Here is a 24087-nt window from a genome sequence, read left to right as displayed (position 1 = left end):
AGCAGTTTACAGAGATCACCCGGTTCCATTTGCTAAATAATCCTGGTACGTGAGATGAGGCGAGCCTGATCTGAGTCTGAGTCTGAGGAGGAAACTGAAGCTCAGCGAGGTGACAGGGCTTGTGTAAAGGCCCCGAGCAGAGTGGCCGGCGGCAGATTGAATGGGGGAGACCAGGCGTCTGCTTCCTCCGTGCCCGTACTTGTCGGTGAGGACAGGGGCTATCTTAGTTGCCTTTCTGCCCCCATTCCTTCCTGTCCCCCTCACTGAGGGCTTCAGCTGACGTCTGTGGCGGGCAGGGGAGAGGCAGGCGGGCTCCCTCAGGCCACTCAGCCTCTAGAAGCCGCAGTGCCGAATAGCTCACCAGCGCTCTCCGGACGCACTCAGGCTGAGAGGTGCAGCGTCTGGGTTGGAGCCTGTGAAGAGACTTCAAAGAGAGGCCACTGCTTTCACTCCGAGGCTCGGGCAGGATGTGAGTGACTCACCGTGATTTGGCCCCCGGAGGCTGCCGGGTGACCAAGTGGCCAGGAATGATTCATTCATTCGTTCACTCATGTATTCGTTCAACAAACGCTTCCTAAGTGCCCGCCGTGTGCTAAGTACTAGGGACGCAGAGACCAAAAGCACAGCCCGTGTCCTCCTGGGACTTTCAGAGCAGCGGGGGAGACAGAGGGCAGAGAGCGAACAATACAGTTTGGCAGGCGTTTCTCGGAGGTCTAAGTGTCATGGGGTTGAGTGAGTCTACCAAGGGCAGGGGAGCAGGCCACGCAGAGGAGGAAGCCTTTGGCGGGATCTTGAAGGATAAGACAAGTTTGCAGATGACCAGGCAAAAGGAGCCTGGAGGTGGGGTGGGGTGGGGTGGGGTGGGGTGGGGTGGGGTGGGGGCGGGGGGGAGAGTCGGGGGCGATGTGCGTACAGAAGCAAGAGCTGTCAAAAGTCATCGCGGACTTGATGGGACAGGGAGGCAGCCGGAAAGATGGGGGGCAGCCAGAGACGGGCCTTGAAAGCCATTGTGGGGACAGTGAATTTGTGTGTCATAGATGGAAGAAAACACATCAAGACTTTGAGTGATCACTCCAGGAGCTGCGCTAGGCTTGAGATCCGGAGTTGAACACTGCGGTTCTTGCCATCAGAGTTCAGAATTTCAAGGAGAACGTGGCCACAGAGAAGACCCGCAGTCGCATTTGTTGAGCGCTGACCCTTTGCCGAGCATCGTGCCAACTGCTTCCTGAGCGTTGGCTGGTTACCTACTTTGCAAGGCAGGTGCTGTTATCATCCCCACTTTTTAGCTGAAAAGCCTGAGACTTGAGGTGCTTAAGTAGGTTGTCCAAGGTCATAGAACTAGTGGCAGTAAGAGGACGTGTCTTTTTTTTTTTGCTTTTTGTTTTGTTTTGTTTTTTAAAGCTTATTTATGTTGAGGGAGATGGAGGCAGTGCCAGTGGGGAGAAGGGCAGAGAGAGAGGGAGAGAGAGAATTCTAAGCAGGCTCCGTGCTGTCAGTGCGGAGCCCGATGTGGGTCTTGAACCCGTGAAACTGTGAGATCACCACCTGAGCCGAAACCAAGAGTCAGACACTTAACCGACTAAGCCACCCAGGCGCCCGTCTTTTTTACTTTTTAATGCTCAGCTTTGCTAAAACTAATTCATTAATTTTATGTGGATTTTTTTGTGTGCGTGTGGTACAAAATTCAGAAGGTGCCCAGTGAAGGCGCCTGTGGTCACATCCCTGCTTCCAGCCCTCCCTCCCCAGAAGTGAACACTCTTACTGGTTTCTGGTGTTTTCTTCTAGAGAGGTTCTATGCAGACCCAAGCCCAAAAGGTAAGAAAAGACAAGTGTGTGGCCAATCACAAGCATGGGCTTTGGGAACAGCCTGCAGGGAATTGAGTCCTGACTCTTTTGGGTGATCTTGAAGAGTGTTACCACTAAATTGTGGTTTGAGCAAGGGTCAGGAGGTCTTGGAGGGAGCGGGGGACATGCCAGAGGGCTGGACTTGGTGGGGGAGGATGCGGTGACAGGATGGAGATGAGAGAATGAGGACCAGTGGGGCCTGGAGAGAGACTTGGGTGGGGGCCAGGCTGTGGGGTGGGGGGGCCGCCACGACAGGTAGGTGTTTGGCAGGACTGGAGGTGCGCTGAGAGGGAGACAGGTGGCCCGTGGGTCTGGGACAGTCCCTGTCTGAGGTCTCCTGCTGACACCTGGAGGAGTTCCAGCTCATCTGGTGCACCCCGGAGCTGGGCCTCGGTCCCCGGGCTGACAGCAAGGCCATGGACTCAGGAGTCCGGGAGGTCCAGCCTGAGTGGCCAGCAGGGAATACTGGGCAAGCCACTTCCCTCCCCAAGCTTCAGTGCCAGTGAGCGCTTCCCAGAGGTTCATCGCCCCGTTGTTCCTCACTGTGGAAGTAAAGCCAGAGTTGGTGGCGGGGGATGCGGGGGGTGGGGGGAGCAGAAGTGCCCTGGCTGGAATGGGCTGGGGGCACAGGATCCTTCTCCAGAGGTTTCCAGGCTGCATCTGAACAAGCATTCACAGTGTGCAGAGTTCTCCCAGGCAGGTGGGAGCCTGTACGTAGATACAGTCTTACATGTTCGATCTAATATGTGTATAATGCGTGCAATAACATGTAATACATACATTATTTTGTTTGACTGTCCCCTGCTTCTGTTTTGAAACCAGTTTTCTTTTTTTTAAAAAAAATTTTTTTTTTCAACGTTTTTTATTTATTTTTGGGACAGAGAGAGACAGAGCATGAACGGGGGAGGGGGAGAGAGAGAGGGAGACACAGAATCGGAAACAGGCTCCAGGCTCCGAGCCATCAGCCCAGAGCCTGACGCGGGGCTCGAACTCACGGACCGCGAGATCGTGACCCGGCTGAAGTCGGACGCTTAACTGACTGCGCTACCCAGGCGCCCCTGAAACCAGTTTTCAAAATAACAAGCAGGTTCTCTGGTGTCCTCCCTTTTTCGGTGCTGAGATGGTCTCATCTCTGGCCCTGGGAGCCCCTTCAAGTCGACCACTGGGCCCTGTGACCCAGCCTGAGTAGTCTTTGATAACTTCCTGGCTTTCTGGAAGAACAAATGTTCCAGATTCATCTTGTACTTTCCCTTTCCAAGTCCTGGAATCCGCCGTTTCTCCAAGGAGCCCTGGCCCTGGTTCCCTTCCATGAGAAATGCCATTTGGAGGCCCCAGTCTGGGCCGGGGGGATGTGGGAAGCAGCAAGCTCGGGGCCAGGAGCCTACAGTCTGGCAGCTCCCTCCTCCTCCCCTGGGGGTGGGGGATTAGAGGTCCAGTTACATCTTTCCAGACTCATCCGAGGCCGAGAACAAGACATGGGAAATATTCGTGCTGGGCACCCCTGGGCTGCGATGGCATGGTGGGAGCCCACGGACCTGGATTCCGCCCCAGCTCGGCTGCTGTGTGCTGAGTGACTCTGGGCAAGTGACTTAACCTCTCTGAGCTACGGCATCCTCATCTGTCAGACGGGGACAGTAGCAGTCACCTCATGTCAGCTTGAGGATGATGTGAGACAACGCGTTTAGGTTTCTGACATACGTCGCCTAGAGCAGGTACTCAGTGAATGTGAATTCCCTTCTTATCCCTCCTCGGCCATGTAACTTCAGCATCCCAGGAGGTGAGAACTGGATTACTGGATGATTTGGGAAAGGGACAAGGGAAGAGGAAGAAATTGGGAAATAGAAGTCTGTGGACAAATAAATGGGAGGGGAGGTTCATTCACAACAGGGAAGGTGATTTTAGTGGTCAGATCTGTCCAACAAAGGAAGGTTCTGTCTGCTTGGGGAAGGTGGGGAGCCTCCTGTTGCCGGAGGTATACAAGTAGAGGGAGAGGGACCATTGCCAGAGAAGTGTTCTTTTGAGGACTCCTGCATCGGCCGGGAGGTTGGTCCATTCACTCGGCACACTTTTGGAGTCCTACCGGTCCTTGCCCAGCCCTGTGATGGGACAGGGGATGCCAAGGTGAACGGGATACCATTCCTAGCCCAAGGAACTCCCAGTCCAGGGAATGAACTGATCTCCAAGGTCCCTCCTACTCTGCGGTTCTGGGCTTTAAAGTGTCCAAGCCTTGGAGGGAGTTGGCTGAGGATTTTCAGTGTGTGCCTTTTGGTATTGATCCACTGGAGCCGGAGCTGGCAGGAGAGGACTCCGCAGTGTTATTAGTGCGGAGGACACGCTGTAATCTGTCAGTGTCACCCTGGTCGCAGCTGGCGGGGGAGCCATCCCGCTGTTAACTCCTCCGTCCCCAGCAGCCACTGAGCGCACGACTTGTACAGCATCCCCCACCCCCGCCCAGCACCCCCATCTATCCCTTTAGGAGGGAGAATTTCTTTTTCTATTTCTCCTGGTATGAGCCCTCTGCCCCCACCAAGGACATTCCTCTGTACCTTTAGTTACCAGATTTCCCTACCAGGAGCCCGTGGGAAGAATCGTCCTCTTTCATGGCCAGCTTTGAGTCTTACCTCCGTGAGCCCTTTGCCAGTCTCTCAGGCAGAGCAATAGACTCTAAAGGACTGTCCTTGGGGAAAAAGTTTAGCCTGGTTTTCCAGCTAAGACAAGGAGAGAGACCGAGCATGGGAAGGAGGTGTGAGTTGAGCGAATGGGTCAGGGATTTGGTTCTATGGTAAGTGCTCCTTTTCAGCTGTGAGCACTCTAGCAGACTGAGTGGGTATGTACTGGGGGCTGAAGATGAAGTGAAGGGGGCCAAGACACCACTGTTAGAGAAGTGGATTAGAATGGGGGTTCGAATCGCGGTGCCAACAGACTGCCCGGCTTACTGTCCCAGCTCCACCATATTCCTGCTGTGTGACTTTGGGCATTGATCTTAACCTCTCTGATCCTCATTTCCTCTTTTGTAAAATGGGGCTAATAAATAGGACTTACCTCACAACGTTGCTGTTAGCATTAGAATGTAAAGTGTCTACATTAATGGCCTGGCGCGAAGAGGGGGGCTGGATAGATTTCAGTCGTGATTATTATTACTCTTCATTGAGCACCACCTACATCCAGGCACGACACTGGGAGCTTTCACGTTCAAGGTCTCCTTGGAGCATTCCAGCTGCTAATCCCGTGTAGGGATTATTAAACCCATTTTGCAGATGAAGAAACGAAGGCTCTGTGAGGCTATCTCTTGCTTGCATCACCCAGCTGGTAAAGGGTAGGGCTGGGCTTCAAACACAGGCCTTTCTAACTCTCCTGTCCGTGCTCTCCCACCTGCCCTTTTCTGCTGCCCTCAAGGGACGTCCGCCCTGAGAGGCAAGGATGCTGAGACTTCCATGTCGGCTCTGGCTGGGGTGTTCTTTTGGCTTTCTCTACTTTTATTTTTTTATTTTTTATTTTTTTTTTAACGTTTATTTTATTTTTGAGAGAGAGAGAGAGAGAGAGAGAGAGAGAGAGAGAGAGAATGAGCAGGGGAGGGGCAGAGAGAGAGGGAGACACAGAATCCAAAGCAGGCTCCAGGCTCTGAGCTCTGAGCTGTCAGCACAGAGCCCGATGCGGGGCTTGGAGCCACGAGCTGTGAGATCATGACCTGAGCCAAAGTCAGACACTTAACCAATTAAGCCACCCAGGCGCCCCAACTACTTTTATTTTTTTTTAATATATTCTTTTAATTGTAATTTTTTTTTTTATTTTAGAGGGAAAGAGAGCTCGTGAGCAGGGAGAAGCGCAAGGGTCGGTGGTGGGGGGGGGAGAGAGAGAGAGAGAGAGAGAGAGAGAGAGAATCTTAAGCAGAATCCACACTCAGCAAGGAACCTGACATGGGGCTCTATCCCATGACCCTGGGATCATGGCCTGAGCCGAAATCAAGAGTCAACCAACTGAGCCACCCAGGCTCCCCTGGAGTTCTCTACTTGTAGCCTCGAGTTGTTAATTATTATTTCATGCGTGTTTTCTCTCTTCTTCAGAGAGCGTGAGATCGAGAAACATTTTTTCTTCTCTCTAGCAACTGAAGTGTTGACTTGGACCATGAAAGCTACAGAATTGGTGGTGTTTCCCTTCTTGCCTTGCTTGCCAGGAAGCTTGTACTTTTTGTCCTACTGCTTCTTTCTCCCTTCCAGGGTTTTCATTTTCTACCTTTACTATTGTCTTTACTTATGGGTTTTTTACTAAAAGCTGTTCCACTCATAGAAGGAGCTGTGTAAATAGAGCTTAACTGAATGGAAAAGGGCAGATTGCAAATCCCAAGTACATAATTCAAGTAAAACTATGAGCTTTAGGAAAGGGACGTACCTTCTTTTTTTTTTAATTTATTTTTCATTAAAAAATGTTTAAAATTCACATCCAAGTTAGTTAGCATGTATGCAATGATGACTTCAGGACTGGATTCCAGTGATTCATCGCCTACATATAACACCCAGTGCTCATCCCAACAAGTGTCCTCCTTAGTGCCCCTTGCCCATTTAGCCCATCCTCCCACCCACAACCACTCCAGCAGCCCTCAGTGCGTTCTCTATATCTAAGAATCTCTTTTGTTTTGTCCCTCTCCCTGTTTTTATAGTTTTTTTGCTTCCCTTCCCTTATAAACATAAGGGAACATTTGTATCTTAAATTCCTCATATAAGCGAAGCCCTATGATATTCGTCTGTCTCTGAGTAACTAATTTTGCTTAGCATAATACCCACTAGTTCTATCCATGTTGTTGTAGATGCAAGATTTCATTCTTTTTGATTGCCGAGTAATACTCCATTCTATCTATGTACCACATCTTCTTTATCCATTCATCCATCGATGGACATTCGGGCCCTTTCCATACTTTGGCTATTGTCGATAGTGCTGCTATAAACATGGGGGTGCATGTGTCCCTTCAGAACAGCACCCCTGTATTCCCTGGACAAATGCCTAGTAGTGCAATTGCTGGGTCGCAGGGTAGTTCTATTTTTAGTTTTTTGAGGCACCTCCATAGTGTTTTCCAGAGCGGCTGCACCAGCTTGCATTCCCACCAGCAGTGCAGAAGGGTTCCTCTTTCTTCGCATCCTCACCAGCATCTGTCATTGCCTGACCTGTTCATTTTAGCCATTCTGACGGGACATACCTTACTTCTATTCGCCCTGGCTCTGGCATGGTAAATTTTGCACAGAAAGCTCAGTGGTGATTTTCCCTGGCATGTGTGGGTCAGCAGCTCTCCTTGCACTAGAATAAAATCCAAAGTCCTGTCCCCCGGGGACTGACCCCTGCCCACCTCTTCCCACTCTTCTCATGTCACTTGTCCCTTGTTTATCAGAGATAACCATCTTTTAGTTATCTCTAAGACCATCTTTTAGGTGTACTCACAGGCCAAATTCTTTTCTGTGAATTTCTGTGAAAGGAGCTTTGCACATTCTGTTCCCTCTGCTTGGGACGTTCCCTCTTCTCCCATCCCCTGTGTTTGCCGGGCTCACCCTCCTTATGCTGCAAATTTCAGCTGAAAGTATCAGTGAGAGGCCTTCACTGACCGCTCTATTTAAAGGGGTTGCGGTTTCTGAAACCACAATTACACTATGTGTTAACTAACTTGGATTTAAGTAAAATTAAAAAAAAATATGAAAGCACTGCTTTCAAAATAAAAAAAATAGGGGGGGGGAGTGGTTTGCAGTATCTAACCTTCAAAGATGGTGCCTAATGTTTCTTCACCTCTCAGCTACATTCTACTAATCCCATCAGGAGGTGGACTCAGTTTCTCCTCCCCCTGGAACTAACCTTGGGGATTTGCTTTTTTGTTAAACATTTTTTAAACATGTTTATTCATTTTTGAGAGATGGAGAGAGACAGAGCATGAGTGGGGGAGGGGCAGAGAGAGAGGGAGACACAGAATCCAAAGCAGCTCCAGGCTCTGAGCTGCCAGCACGGAGCCCCACGTGGGGCTTGAACTCATGATCTGCAGATCATGACCTGAGTTGAAGTCTGACGCTGAATCGACTGAGCCACCCAGGTGGCCCCGCTCTGATCACCAGACTATAGCAGAGGGACCTGCTGAGGCTTCTGAGTCTAGGCCCTCAGATGGGCAGCAGCTTCCAGTTTCTGCCACTTGGAATCCAGCTGCCATGCTGGGAGAGGCCCAAGACACCTGGAGGGGCCGCAGGGGGCAGAGATGAGGGGTTCGGGTCGACAGCTTCCCTGAGCTCCGAGCCAACAGTCAGCATCCACAACAGTATTGTGCGTGAGCCCGTTTGTTCGTCCCATCCCAGCCCAATCAAGCCGTCGGATGATTGCATCCCCAGCCGTCATCCTGTGGAGCAGAACAACCACCCAGCTGAGCCCTCCGAATTTTGAGGGATAATAAAATAGTTATTATTTTAAGCCACTAAGTTTTAGATGACTGAAGGAGAGGTCAACTCCTGTTTTGTTTTGTTTTTTATATCCTTGCCCCACCTGGGTAGCTCGGTTGGCTGAGCATCTAACACTTGATTTCAGCTCAGGTCATGATCTTAGGGTCATGGGATCGGGCCTCCGTCAGACTCTGCACTGACAGCACGGAACCTGCTTGGGATTCTCTCTCTCTCTCTCTCTCTCTCCCCCTCTCTTTCTCCCCCTCTCTGCTTGTTTCCTGCTCACACACGCATGCGTGCACACACACTCTCTCTAAAAAATAGATAAATAAACTTGGAAAAAAGAAATCATTGCCCCAATGCATTTACTTCAGAGCCCTCATGAAAATTTGTGATTATGTAATTATTTGATTCTTGCTAATTTTCCTGCTTCCCCTCTGGAACAGGAGTTACAGGAGGTTGGGACCGCGTCTGTCTTGATTACCACCATCTCCAGCATCGAGCACAGAACAGCACGTAATGGGAGCTGAATGAATGAATGACTGGAAAGCATCAGGATGGTCCTCTAATGCCTCTGGGAATCAGGCTGGGGCATCACCAGGAAGGAGGTGGGTATGACTCAAGCCTTAGCTCTGGAGGGCTTTTGCAACTCAGAACTGCGAAGCCTTTCCTGACACGACCCTGGCACCCCAGACCCCCTGGTCCCTGCCAGCGAGAACTGCCCCTCCCTCCTCCTTGCTCTTCTGTGCCCTGTGGGGCCGTCCATTAAGGCACCTGCGACTCTGTGTGCTTTTGTGTGTGTAGACGATGCAGACAGGACAGAGTAGTCGGTGTGGTGTGGGACTCTGGACCCGGAGACCCCGATGTTTGACCCCGTGCTCTGTCACGCTGTGGTATCTCTTTGTGCCATGGGTACATTTTTTTGAGTGTTCACTTACGTGTTTATGGGTATCAGGCACTGTTCTAATGCTTTTAATTCATTTATGCCACCTAGCAATCTTATCAGATAGGTGCTGTTATTATTATTTTCCTTTTACAGATGAGGAAACGGACTCATAGGTAATTTGCCCGAGGTTAGGCTGCGAGTGTCTAGAGCCTGGCAGTGGATTGAACCTGGCAGTGAGAATCCAGGACCTCCCCTCTTTTTTTTTTTTTTTTTTTAAATTTTTTTTTTTCAACGTTTTTTATTTTTATTTTTGGTACAGAGAGAGACAGAGCACGAACGGGGGAAGGGCAGAGAGAGAGGGAGACACAGAATCGGAAACAGGCTCCAGGCTCCGAGCCATCAGCCCAGAGCCCGACGCGGGGCTCGAACTCACAGACCGCGAGATCGTGACCTGGCTGAAGTCGGACGCCTAACCGACTGCGCCACCCAGGCGCCCCAAGGACCTCCCCTCTTAACCCGCATACGTTTCTGCCTCTCTGGGCCTCAGTTTCCATATCTGTAAAGGGGGTAGTAACACCTGCTTCACAGGACTGTGACGATACATGATTTGACAGTGCCATACTGTCAAATAGAGAGCATATTGTAGGCTCTCTATAAATGCCAGTTTGCTGTGGTAAGACAGATAACTTAAGCTTCCTGCAGGAAAGTACCTGTCCTTGTCTTGTCTGTACGCTCGGGACCAAGATCAAGGACTGGTAGAGTGGACGTGGTCAATAAACCTGACAGACCGAACGAATATGTTTGTGTGAGTCGTTCTAATTCCAGAAGCGCGTGCCGTGTGTGTGCACACGCCCATAAAAATACGTATGTGGACACACATAGGCTCACGTGCTGTGTGTGGCGAGGGGGGTGGGGTTGTGTCTTGAAGGTGTGCATGAGTGAACCTATATGCACACACCATATCTACACATTTGTGGACTGATACGCCGGCAAATGTTTGATAATCAGCTCTTTGTTAAAAAAAAGAAAAAAATCCCTGGGGCGCCCGGGTGGCTCAGTTGATTAAGCGTCCTGCTGTTGACTTCAGCTTTTAGGTCATGATCTCATGGGTCGTGACTTTGAGCCCCGTGCCGGGCTCCATGCTGACAGTGCAGAGCCTGCTTGGGATTCTCTCTCCCTCTTTCTCTGCCCCTTCCCGGCTCATGCTCTCTCTCTCACGATAAATGAACTGAAAAAAAAAAAATCCCCCACTTACAGCATTTGCCCACTCCCTTTTCAAGGTGCCAGGGTGGCCTCCTGGAGAGCTGAGAGGGGATACGCGTGGCCCACCTGTAGGAGGCAGTCCCAGCACACCACTGGCTGCTGGCTGTCCGTCTGTGACAGCCTGTGGCTGGGAAGGCAGCCGGCAAAGTTCCTCGGGCCTGGGAGAAGTCTCCGCACGTGGCCCAGAGAGGCCTCTTTCCAGAGCCCGTGCACCAGGGGAGCCAGTGGTCGTTGGCACCCAGCCAGCTCTCTCTGTGATTGGCCTGGAAGCCAGTCCAAACTGACCCTCCTGGTTAGTCAGGTCTCCTGAGACAGCAGCCTTCCCTCCCCTGCCTCCACTGCCCTCAGAGTTCGGTGAGGTCAGCACTCTAAGCCTGGAGCACGAATGGAGAAGGGAGGAGAAGGAGCCCTTCAAACCTCCGTCAGGAGGGGTGGCTGGGGACTGCAGAGGCCAGGAGACCAGGGCCTGGAGCCTACGGGAAGCGAGTTCCCTGCGCAGGTGTGGACACGTTGCTTGCCCTCTCTGGGCTTCAGCAGTGCCCTTTTGCACGAAAGGATAGGTCTTCTGAGCTCTGTGACCTCTTGCCTTGAGGGCTGGACCTGAGGATTTGAAATCTACATTGAAAAGCCAGAGAGAGTCTGTGCTGACCTCAGACTTGGGCAAGAGGGGCCCCTGTTTTGGGCATTGGGCTTCGGGGAAGCTAGCTGTGGCCCTCTAGGCCATGCTCCCCTCCGTAGGGGGAAGAGTCCATAATCCAAGGGCATGTGCTTACCCTGAGCCCACATCCCTCTCTCAGAACTCTCTCTCTGGGGCCTGCTACTCTAGAACTTCTGCCCAAAGGATCCTAAGCCAACCTCCAGGGTTGGCTGCCATCTGTCTTGAGGTTGGGTTGGTGTGAGGGATGGTCAAGGAGTTGTTGTTTGGGTGTCTGTAGCTGGAACTCGGGCGTGCAGGCTGGGATGGACACCCGCTTTGTGCTGAGCAGAGCTGGAGGTGGGAAGGGAAGGGGGCCAGGTTTGGGCTAGGAGCCAGGCTGGGTTTGCCCCTTGCCACTTTTGGGTATAGCATCCAGACCAGGCTGAGAATTCCAAATTCCAATCTAGTATTTTAAGTCACCACGAAGAGATGTTTGTCAGGATGGAAGGATGGAACATATTTTAAACTTTGTTTGTTTGATTTGTAGCCTTTAAATATTCAAGTTTATGCTTTGGGGGCTCTGTGTCTACTCCTACCCTGGGGCTTGCAGATGTTAGGGGTGATCTTGGGGGAAGAGATGTTTGGGGAGGGGGTGGCTTGGTGGCGTGGCCGGACGGGACCTGAGCTGAATGGAACAGGGAGTTCTGAACATGGGCCAATTCCAGAGTGGAGTTTTCTGGGGCCTCATGGTGTGGGGATGGGCTTCTCTTAGGTCTGGGTCACTTGGGTCTCCTTTGTGTACATCTCCTTTCTCTTGGACCCCAAGGAGACCTGTACAATGACTATGCTTCCTCCCCACGTCTTATGCACTGTCTCCCCTCCCAGGGACCCTGCCTTCCAGAGCTCATGAAGAATCCTTGATCTATGTCAGGACTGGGGTCGTGACATCTGGGACATCGTGACATCTGGGATCCTCCCCAGTTCCCATCCCTGTGTATTATCATGGCTGTGTCGAAGATCACATATAGGTGACTCTTCTGGCTTTCCAAATGAAAATATTCAAATAACCAGACCAGTGAATCCCAGCTATTGTAACGAATGAGATTTCCGTGGGGTTTTGTTTGTTCATTTTGTTTGTTTTTTGGTCTGCAATGTTGGATATCAGTAGGACAGAATGAAGCTCTTTTCTCCTTTCAGAACAATGTGTTATAATGTTTTCATTTTAAACGAGCTTTGGTTAGCTTTCCCTTTTCCTGTTTGTCACACATTTGGTTGTGAGTTTGTACCTGACCTTCCTCATTAAGGATAATAAATTCAGCAAGGTGGTGATGGGCAAGTGGGCCCAGAGAAGCAATAGAAGGAGGAGGAAGGAAGCGGTTTACAACTTGCCAACGGATGAGTTCCTTTTTGTTTGCTTTTTAAATCTTGATTTGATTTTGGAAGACCTTCTTTCCTGCCCTCCTATTCAGTATGACAGTTTTTCTCAAAGTTAAAAGGAACTAAATGAAATGTGTTTAATGGATTTTAAGAGGTGTTTACAGTGCTCTTTCAAATAGCTGATGTTGGCAGTTTGACCAGACCAGGGCTGGACATCGGCAGGCTGGCTCTTTAGCTGCCTGCAAATGGGGCCTTTCTTCAATGTCAAGGGTCAAATTCTCCTGTTGGCATCTTGTTATGGGCTGAATGTTTGTGGCCTCCTGAAATACATGTATTGAAGCCCTAACCTCCAGTGGGAGGCTATTTGGAGGTGGGGGTCTTTAGGAGATAATGGGTTAGATGAGGTCAGGAGGGCGGGGCTTCCATGATGGGATTAGTGATCTTTAAAAAAAAGATTTTTTTTAACGTTTATTTATTTTTGAGATAGAGACAGAGCGTGAATGCAGGAGGGTCAGAGAGAGAAGGAGACACAGAATCTGAAACAGGCTCCAGGCTCTGAGCTGTCAGCACAGAGCCCGACGCGGGGCTCGAACCCACAAACTGTGAGATCATGACCTGAGCCAAAGTCGGACGCTCAACCGACTGAGCCACCCAGGCACCCCAATGGGATTGGTGATCTTATAGGAAGAGAAAGAGAGACCAGAGCTTGGTGCCCTGTAAGCACACAGAGAGAAGGTGACCATCTGCAAGCCAGCAAGAGGGTTCTTACCGGGAAGAGAACCTGCCAGCACCTAGATCTTGGACCTCCCAGCCTCCAGAACCTGGAGAAGTAAATGTCTATTGTTAAACTTCCCAGTCTTGGCCTTGTGATAGCAGCCTGAGCAGACTAGGACACTCCCCATTTTGTCTCTCCTGTTAGGAGAGACCCAGGGCTTCCTGCTAGACCCTCCTCATTTGCCTCCCAATCCACAGTCCCCTCGGAGGAGCAGTTCCATGCAGGGAGCCCTCTGAGTTCACCTGCAGGGTCACGTTCATTCCAGGCTGTACACCTTCATGGGGAAAAATTGAAACCCTGGAGTGTCACTGGGATGTTGAGTGGGGCTGGTTTGTTCTAAAACAAAGAACTGAAGGACATCATGCTTGCCATCTTCAAATATCCAAAAGGACGATTGTGTTCGAAAGGGAAGGCACTTGTTCATTGTTGCTGGATTCAAAGGAAGAAGTGGATTGAAATTCATCTTGCAGAGGAGACTTTGACCAATGAACGCTGCCCAGCCCAGGCTAGGCTGCCTATGGAGGGGATGAGCTCCCTGTCGCCAGAGGTGTGCAAGTATCCCTAAAGGATACTTACGAGGAGACTCATGACCTGTGGAGTGGGGACATTCTACTGCATGGCTTCTAAGCCTCCCATCCCCCAGCTCTGAGACTGCACAGCTTCAGGATTGTTTAGTTGGGAAAGCAATTAAAGAAATCCACTGACGTGAGGACCAAGCTATAAAAAAAAAATCTTTATTTCATGTACCAGGATTTTTTTCTTTTTTTTTTCTTTTTTAAGTTTTCTGCTTTTTAAAATTTTTTTTTCTGTTAACAGTCTGAAAAAAAAAAAAAAAAAAAGGACCCACCAAGAAAATAAATCGGAGGTTGGTTTCTTGAACTGGTTTGAGCTGGGCATGAGCAATCAGCTGCCCTGGCGAGCAGTGCCCTTGACAGCCCCCCTCCCCGCTCCCTCCCTTCGGGCCCCCTAGCCCTTTCTCCGCAGTGCTGGCTTCACCCTGCACCCAGATGGCCTTCTTCAAGCGGACCCAGGCCCCAGGCCCCAGCCTGGAAAGAAGCGCCAGTTGCTATCCCACAAACACTGCCAGAACCCAGAGAACTGGGGCCAATTTTCCTCTTCCGACAGCACCCGTTTGTCTGCTGTTTTCCTGGGGCCTCTCCTTCTCTCTAGTCCTTCATCTTTTTCAGGTTTGGAAGCTGGTGGGGTGAGGGAGGGAGAGAGACTGCGATTTCTGCCCAGACCGAGAAGCGCTGTGTTGCCACCGCGCTAACCTTGGCCGCCTTGGCTCTGCCCCCGGGGGGGCGTGGCCTTCTGTGCGCTCGGGGACCGGCAGATGTTCTGCCTTGTGGCTCAGGCTGAGTTTAGGGTTCCAGCTGCAGCTGACTTGAAAAAAGGGCTTTCCTTTCCTACTCCCCGCAACTCTCCAGAGCTCAACTTTAGGAACTTCAGGCCAGGCCAGTGCGAAGCAAACCAAGTGGGGGCCAGCAGGGGCCCCCCACTTTGAGCAGAGTGGCTGGCAGGCTGGGCTGAAATCCACACTTGAGAAAGCTGTTGGGTTTCCGTTAGTTAGTCGGAACTGGCCTTTGATGGTCTGGGAAGAAGGCGGGGGAGCAACACGGGACGCCCCAGACTTTAGTCCGTGGTGTCAGCTTAATTTGGGGGGTTGGTCCTCAACCTGCGATCCCCTCCGTCCCCGCAACCTTAACCCCTCCCAGCAAACCTCAGAGGATCCTCTTTTTCTCTGACCCCCAAAGGCAGTGGGGAAGGCCTGGCGGTTGTTAATCTCTTCTCTCAGAGAAGCCCCCTTCACTCTCTGTGACTGGGTTATGGCACTAAAGAAAGGGGACACCAAATGAAGAGTGACTTTAGGGACCTCTGGTGCCTTTTCCCTCTCTGTCTGAATGGCAGGATATGTTTGCTCACATGTGTGTATTTTTGCTCTGACATTGGATGTGGGGGCAGGGGCTTGGGAGCACAGTGAGGAGGCATATGGGGTGTGTGTGTGTGTCTGAGAGGCTGACTGATGATTTGGGAATGTTCTCAATGTCTGGGGGCTGGATGGCAGCTATTTTGGTCATCCCTGGCATCTTCCTCTGGGCAGGTGGCACATCTTAAAAGTCATCGACACCAAGAATAAGAATGGGCCTTTGAAACTCATGTAGGTCAATCCTTATGCTTACATAGGGGAAAACTGAGGCCCAGAGAGGCCCTCGCAGCAAGGGATTCCAAAATCCAGAGCTAGATTTTAGACTGGGGCCCTTTCCATGCATGTGAGTGTGAGTGTGTGTGTGATTGTGTGTGTGTGTGGTTGTTGTCAATGGCTTTGGAGGGCTTGAGTCAGTGTTCTCTGAGCCCTGCCTCTGGCTATGTATGGGAAGGAAAGGGTTTAGGCTGAGAGTGTATCCCAGTGTGTGATTGGAACACAGGGCCCGGAGGAGTGTGTACGTGTGCGTATGTGAGTGTGTGTGAGTGGGTATTCGATCTCCTTCGTGTAGACCGGGTTCTCCGTCGTGATTCTCTCTCTCTTCCACATTAGCAGCACCTTCCTGGTATAAGGAAGAGATCTTTCCTCACAGAACCCCCCTGTCTCTCCCCCCTAGGGCCCCCCTCCTCTCCCTCCCCCTGAGCCCAGCCCTTATCTCTTGCAGCAGTTTGGTTTTGTTTTGTTTTTTAATGGATTTGTATATTTGTTTTCTGTTTTCTCTTTACGAGTTCCCTGCTAAATTTTAAGTCCCCCACCCCACCCCATTGTTTTGTTTTCACAGTTTAAAGCTGGAAAAGAATTAAAAGAAAAATACTATCTGATTTTCTTGCAAGTAAATCCACTTATTATATATTTACATTTATTTATAGTCTGTGGTTTTTTTATTAAAAAAAATCACCACTTGTTTTTCCTTTTTCTTTTGTAAAAAGAAACCTTTTTGCAGTGTCGTTGTTGGACTCGCTGGGCCCCCGGGAGGGGGGGCTTCAGTGAGTCCAAGGACCCCCAAAGGGTCAAAGAGCCCCCCCTTCCCAGGGGGCCGGGGGCCTATGAGTCTGGGGGTCCACCATCGCCCCAGGGTCATCAAGTGGCCCTGAGGTGAGAGGTGAGGAGGGAGAGCTGCTTTATAACCCCCCGGGGGGTGAGCATCTCCCGCTCCTAGGGACAGGAGCTTGGGGTGGTGACCCCAAAAGCTCACCCTGAGGATTCCAGGGTTTCTGGGCATCTTGCAAGCCAAAGGCAGCCATCCCCTCTCCTTCCCCTCCCTCAAGGCCTAGGAAGTCATCACAGTGGGTTAAGGACCATTAAGGACTGGGAACTTGGGCGCTACGCAAGCCCCAAGTGCACCCCCCTCCAGGCACCTTTCGGACAGGAGGGACCAAGGACTCTAGGGTCACCTGGAGGCCTACAATTGCCCCATCGATGCTGGGTGGAGCCGGCTCGCAAGCCTCGCGAGCCTCGGAGCTTGCCCAGCGTTCCTGGGGCAACCATCCAGAGGCTCCAGGGACCTGGCAGTGACCGAGGGGCTCACCCGGCCCCGGGGCCCCTGAGTCTCCACCCCCCCACTCGCCCAGGGAGGCAGAGCCCGCTTGGGGTTAAAGAGAACAGAAAAGTTAACTCTCCCGCATTAAAACAAAAAGTAACATAAACCCCTGATAAATGCAGAGAACATCCCCCTTCCTTTCCGCTCCTTCTCATTTTTTTGCTTTAATGTTATCTTGGTTCCCTTTTATTTTTTCGTTTAAATTGGTTTTTATTAAATGTTAAAATAATGGTACATGGGAAATCATGCATTTTCTTTTAGATTTATTTTCTATTTTAAATTTTTTATCCTCTCTCGCTTTTTTTTTTTAAAGTTTGTTTTTCTTTCCCTCGGTTAATATTTTTTCACATTTCCTGTCGTTTTGCTTCTGTGTTCCTCTTATATTTTGTTCTTTTTTTTTTTTTTCAAATTTACTTGTTATGTTTTTCTCTTTTTTTGTTTTTTTTTTCGTTTTTTTTGTTTTTTTATTTTTTTGTTTTTTTGTTTTTGTTTTTGTTTTGTTTTGTTTTGTTTTGTTTTTTGCTCTTGGAAGGTTTCCCCTTCCCCTTGGATGGTCGGGTTCCCGCCCCCTCCCCTGCTCGCCCCACCTCCCGGCGCACGCGCCCCTCCTGCGGCGCTGCCAGGCCCCTCCCCCACCCTCTCCCGCGGGCTTCATACGGGGGTGGTCCGGCGGTTGGCTGTGTTGGAGTGGAGAGAGTCTTTGTTCTCCTTCTGGATACAGTTGTGGACTTGGAGGAAGCTGTTATCCCTGTCGGAGTTGTAGGTGGCGGTGGGCGTGGTGGCGGCCTTCAGGGGGTCCCTGCTGAGGGTGTACATGGAGATCTCCGTGGACGGCAGGGTGTTGAAACCCTTGATGCCCACGGGGGAGGCGTCCCTGGAGTGTGAGGGCTCGGTGGAGCGGGAGCTCGAGCGGCTTCGGCGCTGGTAGCGGTAGCGGTAGCTGGGGATGCGGGTGATGGCGGAGGCCTGGAGGTAGTCCGTGGCGCGGGCGGTGGCCCGCAGCTGTTTGTGCCGGTCGATAAACATGTGCACCGCCAGCACCCCAACCATCTCGGCGATGATGAAGGACAGGGCCCCGAAGTAGAAGGACCAGCCGTACGAGTAACTATTCTTTTTGGAGTCGCTCTTGGAGGGGTCTCCGGCATTGGCAGATATATACACGATGATGCCAATGATGTTACTCAGACCTGCGGGGCACAGGGACGGGCGCGGAGGGGTGGGAGTCAGAGGGGGGGGGTTAGTTTCCAGTAGGATATCAGGCCCTGGGGAGGGGGGAACCGAAGGGCAGGGGCAGCTGGGCGGGCTCTCCCTGATCCGGAGTTTTCAGGGTCAGTGCTCTACAGTGACATGGGCAAGCATCACCTTAATATTTTTGTCACGCCACCGAAGAGAGCCACAAAGGGGAGGGCAGTTGGAGACAAAGATGCGGGAGTGGAGGGGGAGAAGAGAGAGGCATTCTACGGCGCGTTGAGTCATGATAATGGACACTGTTTATTGAGCGTCTGCTACCTGCCTTCACTATTGAGCGCTTTTCAAGGGGGTTGCAAACTGAGGAAAGGGATCACAGAGAGGTTAGGTAACTTGCTCCAGGCCGCACAGAGATTTGAAGCTGGGATTGCAGGAGGTTCAGACTGGCTCCTGGAGCCAAGACTGCCTGGCATCAAAGCCCTTGGCAAGGTAACCTTAGAGTTTCCAGATCTGTGAAATGGGGAGAAGGATAGGACTGGCTCTTGTGGGAGTGATTGATTAAATGACTTAATACCTGTGAAGCTCTTGGGGGCCGGGGTGTGGTAAGGACTACTTAAGTGTTCCTCATTCTTGTTAAATGGCTCATCCCACAGCCGTGTTCTTTCTCTGGCATCTGTAGCAATGTGACTAGTCCTGTAATGGGGCTGAGGGACGTGGTTTTAGGTGCCTGCCTGCACCCAAGTGGGACAGTGAGGGGACAGGGCAGTGAGGACAGGCCCAGTATTCTGAGAGGGACCCGGGATTTGGGCCCTTTTCTAAAAGGTAGGAGGAAGATGGGCCATTTGGGCTGAGAGACGGGGTCTGGGGATGTTCCCGGGGGACTCTGTGGCGGCGGGGGGCTTGGACGTTGTTATGGGGCGGGAGCCCCAGCACAACCCACCTGCCCTATGACATGACCTGTTGCCAGTCCTGGAGATCCCTCTTCCCCCTCCCCCCTCCCTGTCGAGTCCTCCCGGTCGCCGAGCACCCCAGCCTCAGCCTTTTCCCCCCAGGTGGGCCTGGGCTCTGGCCCGCGCAGCTCCGTGGCCATTACCTGCAGACACGAAGAAGATGCCGGCACTCAGGATGATGTTGTGTCGAGTCTTGTAGAACTCGCTGGCTGCGATGCAGAGTCCACCCATGAAAAGCAGAATCACACTCAGGATTGGGAAAATGCTTGAGGCCCTCACGGCCCCTGCAGAACACAGAGGGTCAGGGAGAGAGAGAAGGGCACAGCTGTGAGCCAGAGGGACGCTAGGGGGAGAGAGCGGCCCACGGGAGTGGGAGTGGGGAAGGGGAGCGGGCGCAAGCCACTGCCCAGCTCGTGGCCCTTCAGGGGCTCCTCTCTGCCTACAGGACCAAACCAGGGCCTCATGAGGCCCACAGGGCCCTGTGTGACTTGACCTCTGCCCCCCCTCAGGCTTCATGCCTCCTGGTCCCCATGTCTCCTCTTGTCAAGCCACAGCACCCTTCCCATGTCATGTAATTGCATGCTTCTGACTTTTGACGCACTGACTTTTCTTACTAGAATGTTTCTCCTGTTCCTTTTGACTCAGCAAATTCTATTCATCCATTATAGGGGCGCCTGGGTGGCTCAGTCGGTTAAGCCTCTGACTTTGGCTCAGGTCGTGATCTCATAGTTCGTGAGTTCGAGCCCCGCGTCGGGTTCTGTGCTGACAGCTCAGAGCCTGGAGCCTCCTTCAGATTCTGTGTCTTCCCCCCCCCCCCCCCTCTCTCTCTCTCTCTCTCTCTCAAAAATAAATAAACATTAAAAAAATTTAAAAAAAAACCCCTCAACTCAAATTCGCCTCTTCTGTCAAGCCTTCCCTGACTTCCTTAGGCAAAGTTATTTGTCCCTTCCTCTGTGCTTTGGGGCACAAGGAGAGGCAGCGTGTTACAGTGGTGAAGGAGCCGCACAGCCTGGATCTGGATCCGGCTTTACCATGTGTTAGCTGTGTAAATTTGGGTAAGCTGTCGCTTTGCGCCTCAACTTTCTCATCTATAAAATGGGGACGGTAATAGTGCCTACCTTGCAAGACTGCTGTGAGGATTAGATGAGTTGATTCTGATAACGCACTGGGATGAAACTCGGAGCGTATGTGGTAAACACTGGTTAAATGATAGTTATTACAGGAAAAATTCGTTTCTACATATGCTGCTGCCATAAGCCGTGGGGTCCCATGAAGGCAAGGACTGCGGCCTTTTTTTTTTTTTTTTTTTATTCCTTTTTATTCTCTCTGTCCCCACCGCACCTCTGTGCCAAAGACCCAGTAGGTCCCCAATAAAGGCTCACTGAGTGAGTAAGTGTGGGGAGGGTTTCCAGAAAGAAGCAGCAGCAGACATGTTACCAAGAAAAGAAAAAGTAAAAAAGAACAACAACAACAACAACAAAATGCCTTCAGGATAAGATAAGAAGCAAGGACCGATAAACAGGCAAGAGAAAAGAGTATCTTCAGGAACATTTGCCACCTGCAGGTGAGAGGAAGGAGGACAGAGGGACGCAGGGTGGCTGAGGGCAGGGGAAGGCAGCTGGGGGAGAGGCAGGCCAGGCAGGCAGGCTGTGTACGTGGGGGACAGTGTCCGGATGAGGTCCTCCCTAAAGGATCTCTGGAGAGGAAAAGAGCTTTTCTCTCCAGATTCAAATAGGCAGCGAGTGACCTCAGAACCCTGATGGCTCGTCCCCGGAGCTGTGGGCCAGGCAGAGCCATCTGGAAGCTTGTGTGAAGAAAAGGAAGTTTTCTTTACGTGTTTGGGCTGTTTAAATGGCTTCTGAGGAAGTTGGGTCCTATCAGAGGGCCTGTTGGCTCAGCCCTGGGGTGGGGGTAAGGGTTGGCTGGGGATGTGCATCTTGGAGAGGAAGGTGCCGGGGGTCGAGCCTCCCCTGGCTCCCCACCCCTTTGGGGGGCAGTGTGGCGAAGAGAGTTTTTCTGTATAGAACTCGGGGCATTTTTCTAAGAGGATTTTAGGCAGTGTGCTGCGATGCGTGGCATAAAACCCCTCTTCTCTCTTCCCCATGGATCTTTAGGAAGTCTACACTGCTTACTGGTGCTGTTGGGTGAGTCGATTATTTTAGGGGGACTTGAAGAAAGGTGAACCTGAGCCGGGGCCAGAGGAGGAGGCACACAGAGGGTGCAGTTGGGTTCCTGGGCAATCGGGCTTCCCTTCTCCCGCTGACGGATGGGCCACCTCCCCCCAGACCTGAGCGTTCTCCCCCAGCAAGTCATTTCAAGAGAACTGTTATGTCCCCAACCTGGTCGCCCTTCCCGCACATCCCTACACACGCGCACACATGATTGCAAGGTGCCTGGACTTGCACAGTCAATGCTGCCTGAGTCCTTATCTTCACAAGCACAAGGGGAGAGGGGAGAGAATCTGTGATAAGCACCACTCTGTGTCGAGCCTTGAACGAGTACATGACATACATTCTGTAATTTAATCCTCATAACAGTCCCACGGGCTGTGTTTTTTAGCCCCTGTCTGTAGACAAGAAAACTAAAGCTCAGAAAGGCATAGTAACTCGCCCAAGGCGGCCCAGCTAGTGAGTCAGGATTCAAGTCCGGATCGGCCCAACTTTTGGGCCATCCTGTACTCTCCCTCTGGGGCTTCCAAGGAGCCTGGGAGGGATGCTGCAGAGTCCAGAGATCTGGGTGTAGGGTCCCAACTATTTCACTCACTTGCTGTGTGGCTGAGACAGGTGCCTCGTCCTCTCTGGTTTGCCCATGTGCAAAGCGGGTGTGGACCATCAGATGATTTCTCACGCTTCTGCCCTCCCTGTGTGGATACGATTCCTGACCAGCTGGGAATGGGGGGGGGGGGGGAGGCGGTGACGGCAAGAAGGAAGAAGGAGAGGTTGGTGTGACTTCCAAGGGGGCAGTGGCAGTGGCTCAGATGAGCAGAGCGAGACCCAGATGGAGGCTGGGCAAGGAAGCTGCTTTAGAGCAAGCAGGGACTCTTACATTGGAGAAGTTTCTCGAAAGAGTTCTTTCCCGCTAAGCAGTGTCATAGGCTGAGTGGGGATTTGGGAGTTCATCACATCTGAGCTCAGACGCGGGCCTTGTCCCTAACAATGTGTCCTTGGGCCAAGGGTCTTTACCTGGCTGAGTCTGTTTCTGCATCCTGGAGAATGGGAAAAGTAACCCTAATACCCAGCTCCCAGGAATGTAAGGTTTGCTGTTCACAGGGCAGTCGGAAGGCCGGGGGCCTGGGCATCGCGGGGGAGCTGGTTAGAGCCTACAGATTCTTGGGTGTTACACTGCCAGCTACTGAGTTAGATTCTACATTTTTGCAAAAGCACGTAACACAAGTCACGTGCACGCGAAAGTTCGAGAGGCACTGTTGTCAAGGTTACATTGGACCATGGCCGTCCTGTTTCTACCCTAGAAAGGGTACAGTAAATGGTACAATCATTATTTCTATCATCCTGCCCCCTCCATCCAGACACTTCTTCCCCACGAATTGCCTTGATTCCCACTGAAGCTGGGGTGGTTTTAGTGCTAAAGTCTATCGCGAGGAGCAGAAAGTATCTGGTTTATTCAATGAACAAATATTTATCGATCTCCTGTGAGCAAGCATATGGAACTCTGCAGTCCCTACCAACAATTCTGGAGCTCTCCCTACACCATCGTAAGTGCCTTACATGGATTAACCCATTTAAACCTTACACCAGCCCCATGAAGCCACGGCCTTGGCTTCAAGGAGGTTACAAATACCTAAAGCAGGTATTGGCAGACTTTTTCTGTAGAGGGACAGGTAGTAAATATAATCATTTCTGGCTTTGCTGGCCACATGTTCTCTGTTGCAACTATCTAATTTAGCTGTTGTAGCTTGAAAACAGCCACAGGCAATACGTAAACAAATGAGCGCGCTTCTATTTCAATAATAACTTTATTTACCAAAACAGTGGTGGTGGGGGGGGGGGGCAGATTTGGCCTGCGAGCTGCAGTTTGGACATTTCCTGGCTGAGAACATAATATGCTGTACTGGGGAAGGGCCACATGGTCCCGGAGTGGGGAGATGCTTCGCTTTTAACTAGCTGTGGGTCCAATGAATAAACACAGGTCGAGTGCCCGCCGCTGTACCAACTTCCAGGCTGGGCATGGAAGACACAGGGGTTCAAAAACAGGCCTGGGCCATGTCTTTATGGGGCTTACATTCTCATGAAAGAGATACGTGTCATCAGGTAATAACACAGATATGTAATTATCAACCAGGATAAAGTGCTATGGAAGAAAGGTACCCATATGGCACCATGAAGGTATGTGACAGGCTGATGTCACATATAGATGGCCAATGTTCATCGAGTGGTTTGTGTACCCCAGGGCTGTTCTAAGCACTGTGTATCTATTAACTCATTAGTTCTCATTACAGCTCTGTGAGATAAGTGCTTTGGTTAGCCCCCATCAAGCGGCAGCTAAAACTTGAGGCACAGAGAGGTTAAGCCATTTGTCCGAGTCCGCCCAGCGAGGAAGTGGGGAAACTGGGTTGTGAACCCAGGAGGTCAGCCTCGAGGGCCTGTGTGTCTTGACCACCGCCCTCCCCTGCTTTCAGACATGCACGTCTTGCCCCTCAGAGCATCCTCTGAGCTCACGTGGGCATCAAGGAGGGCTTCCCCCAGGGAGTGATGCTGGGGCTGGCATCTGAAGGATAAGGAGAAGCTAACAGGGCACAAGAGAGGCGGGATGTGGAGTGTTCCAGGGAGAGGAAGCAGCGTGTGTGCTCCAGGGCTGGAGAAGCATCCTTGCTCAGGGAACTGGAAGATTCTGGATCGCAGAGAGCCACGGGAGAGCTTGGGGAGCCCTAAAGGGAACGAGGCAGGCCAGGGTGGGGGGCTCACGAGGTACAGGCTTGGGGCACAGAGCTGCGGTGGGCTGAAGCTGTAATGGGGGGGGGTTGTAGACACAGAGGTGGGGCACAGATGCACCTGCCTGTGGAAGAGTAGAGGGCTTAACTTTGAGGCTCCGGGCACCCTGATGTGAAGTGATGGCTCAGCAGGGGCTCGTGCAAATCACGTGGTATGCCTGGCTTCCGCTTCCTTGTCTGGATTAGGTGATCTCTAGGGTCTTGCCTGTCTCTGATGGCCCTGTGTCCCCCAGACCTCCCCGCAGGGTCCACTCAGCCAGCCAGGCCACAGTCTCACCTGTTCCCTGTGC

At 51.6% G+C, this 24087-nt stretch overlaps 2 protein-coding genes across 10 annotated transcripts in view; one reads left to right on the top strand and one right to left on the bottom strand.

Annotated features, from left to right (window-relative positions):
• LOC131518912 (uncharacterized) overlaps positions 1-24087 on the top strand; it is a 109134-nt gene that overhangs the window by 12363 nt on the left and 72684 nt on the right. For all 9 annotated transcript variants that reach the window (XR_009265342.1, XR_009265341.1, XR_009265338.1 and 6 more), the window contains one exon: positions 8696-8857. The gene's annotated coding sequence lies outside the window, so the exon portion shown is untranslated. The remainder of the gene's footprint in view (positions 1-8695; positions 8858-24087) is intronic.
• The window catches only part of CACNG2 (calcium voltage-gated channel auxiliary subunit gamma 2), a 109137-nt gene continuing 102000 nt past the window's right edge, over positions 16951-24087 (bottom strand). The window contains exons 3-4 of the mRNA XM_058741408.1: positions 18993-19133; positions 16951-17898 (exon numbers count right to left, since the gene is read on the bottom strand). Of these exons, the coding sequence (XP_058597391.1) occupies positions 17363-17898; positions 18993-19133 (677 nt within the window). The 3' untranslated portion in view covers positions 16951-17362. The remainder of the gene's footprint in view (positions 17899-18992; positions 19134-24087) is intronic.

Source organism: Neofelis nebulosa, chromosome 8 (assembly GCF_028018385.1).
Source record: "Neofelis nebulosa isolate mNeoNeb1 chromosome 8, mNeoNeb1.pri, whole genome shotgun sequence".
In the NCBI taxonomy this organism is placed as follows: Eukaryota; Metazoa; Chordata; class Mammalia; order Carnivora; family Felidae; genus Neofelis; species Neofelis nebulosa.
The sequence above is the reverse complement of the archived record's forward strand: the minus strand, read 5'-3'. Positions and strand labels throughout refer to the sequence as shown.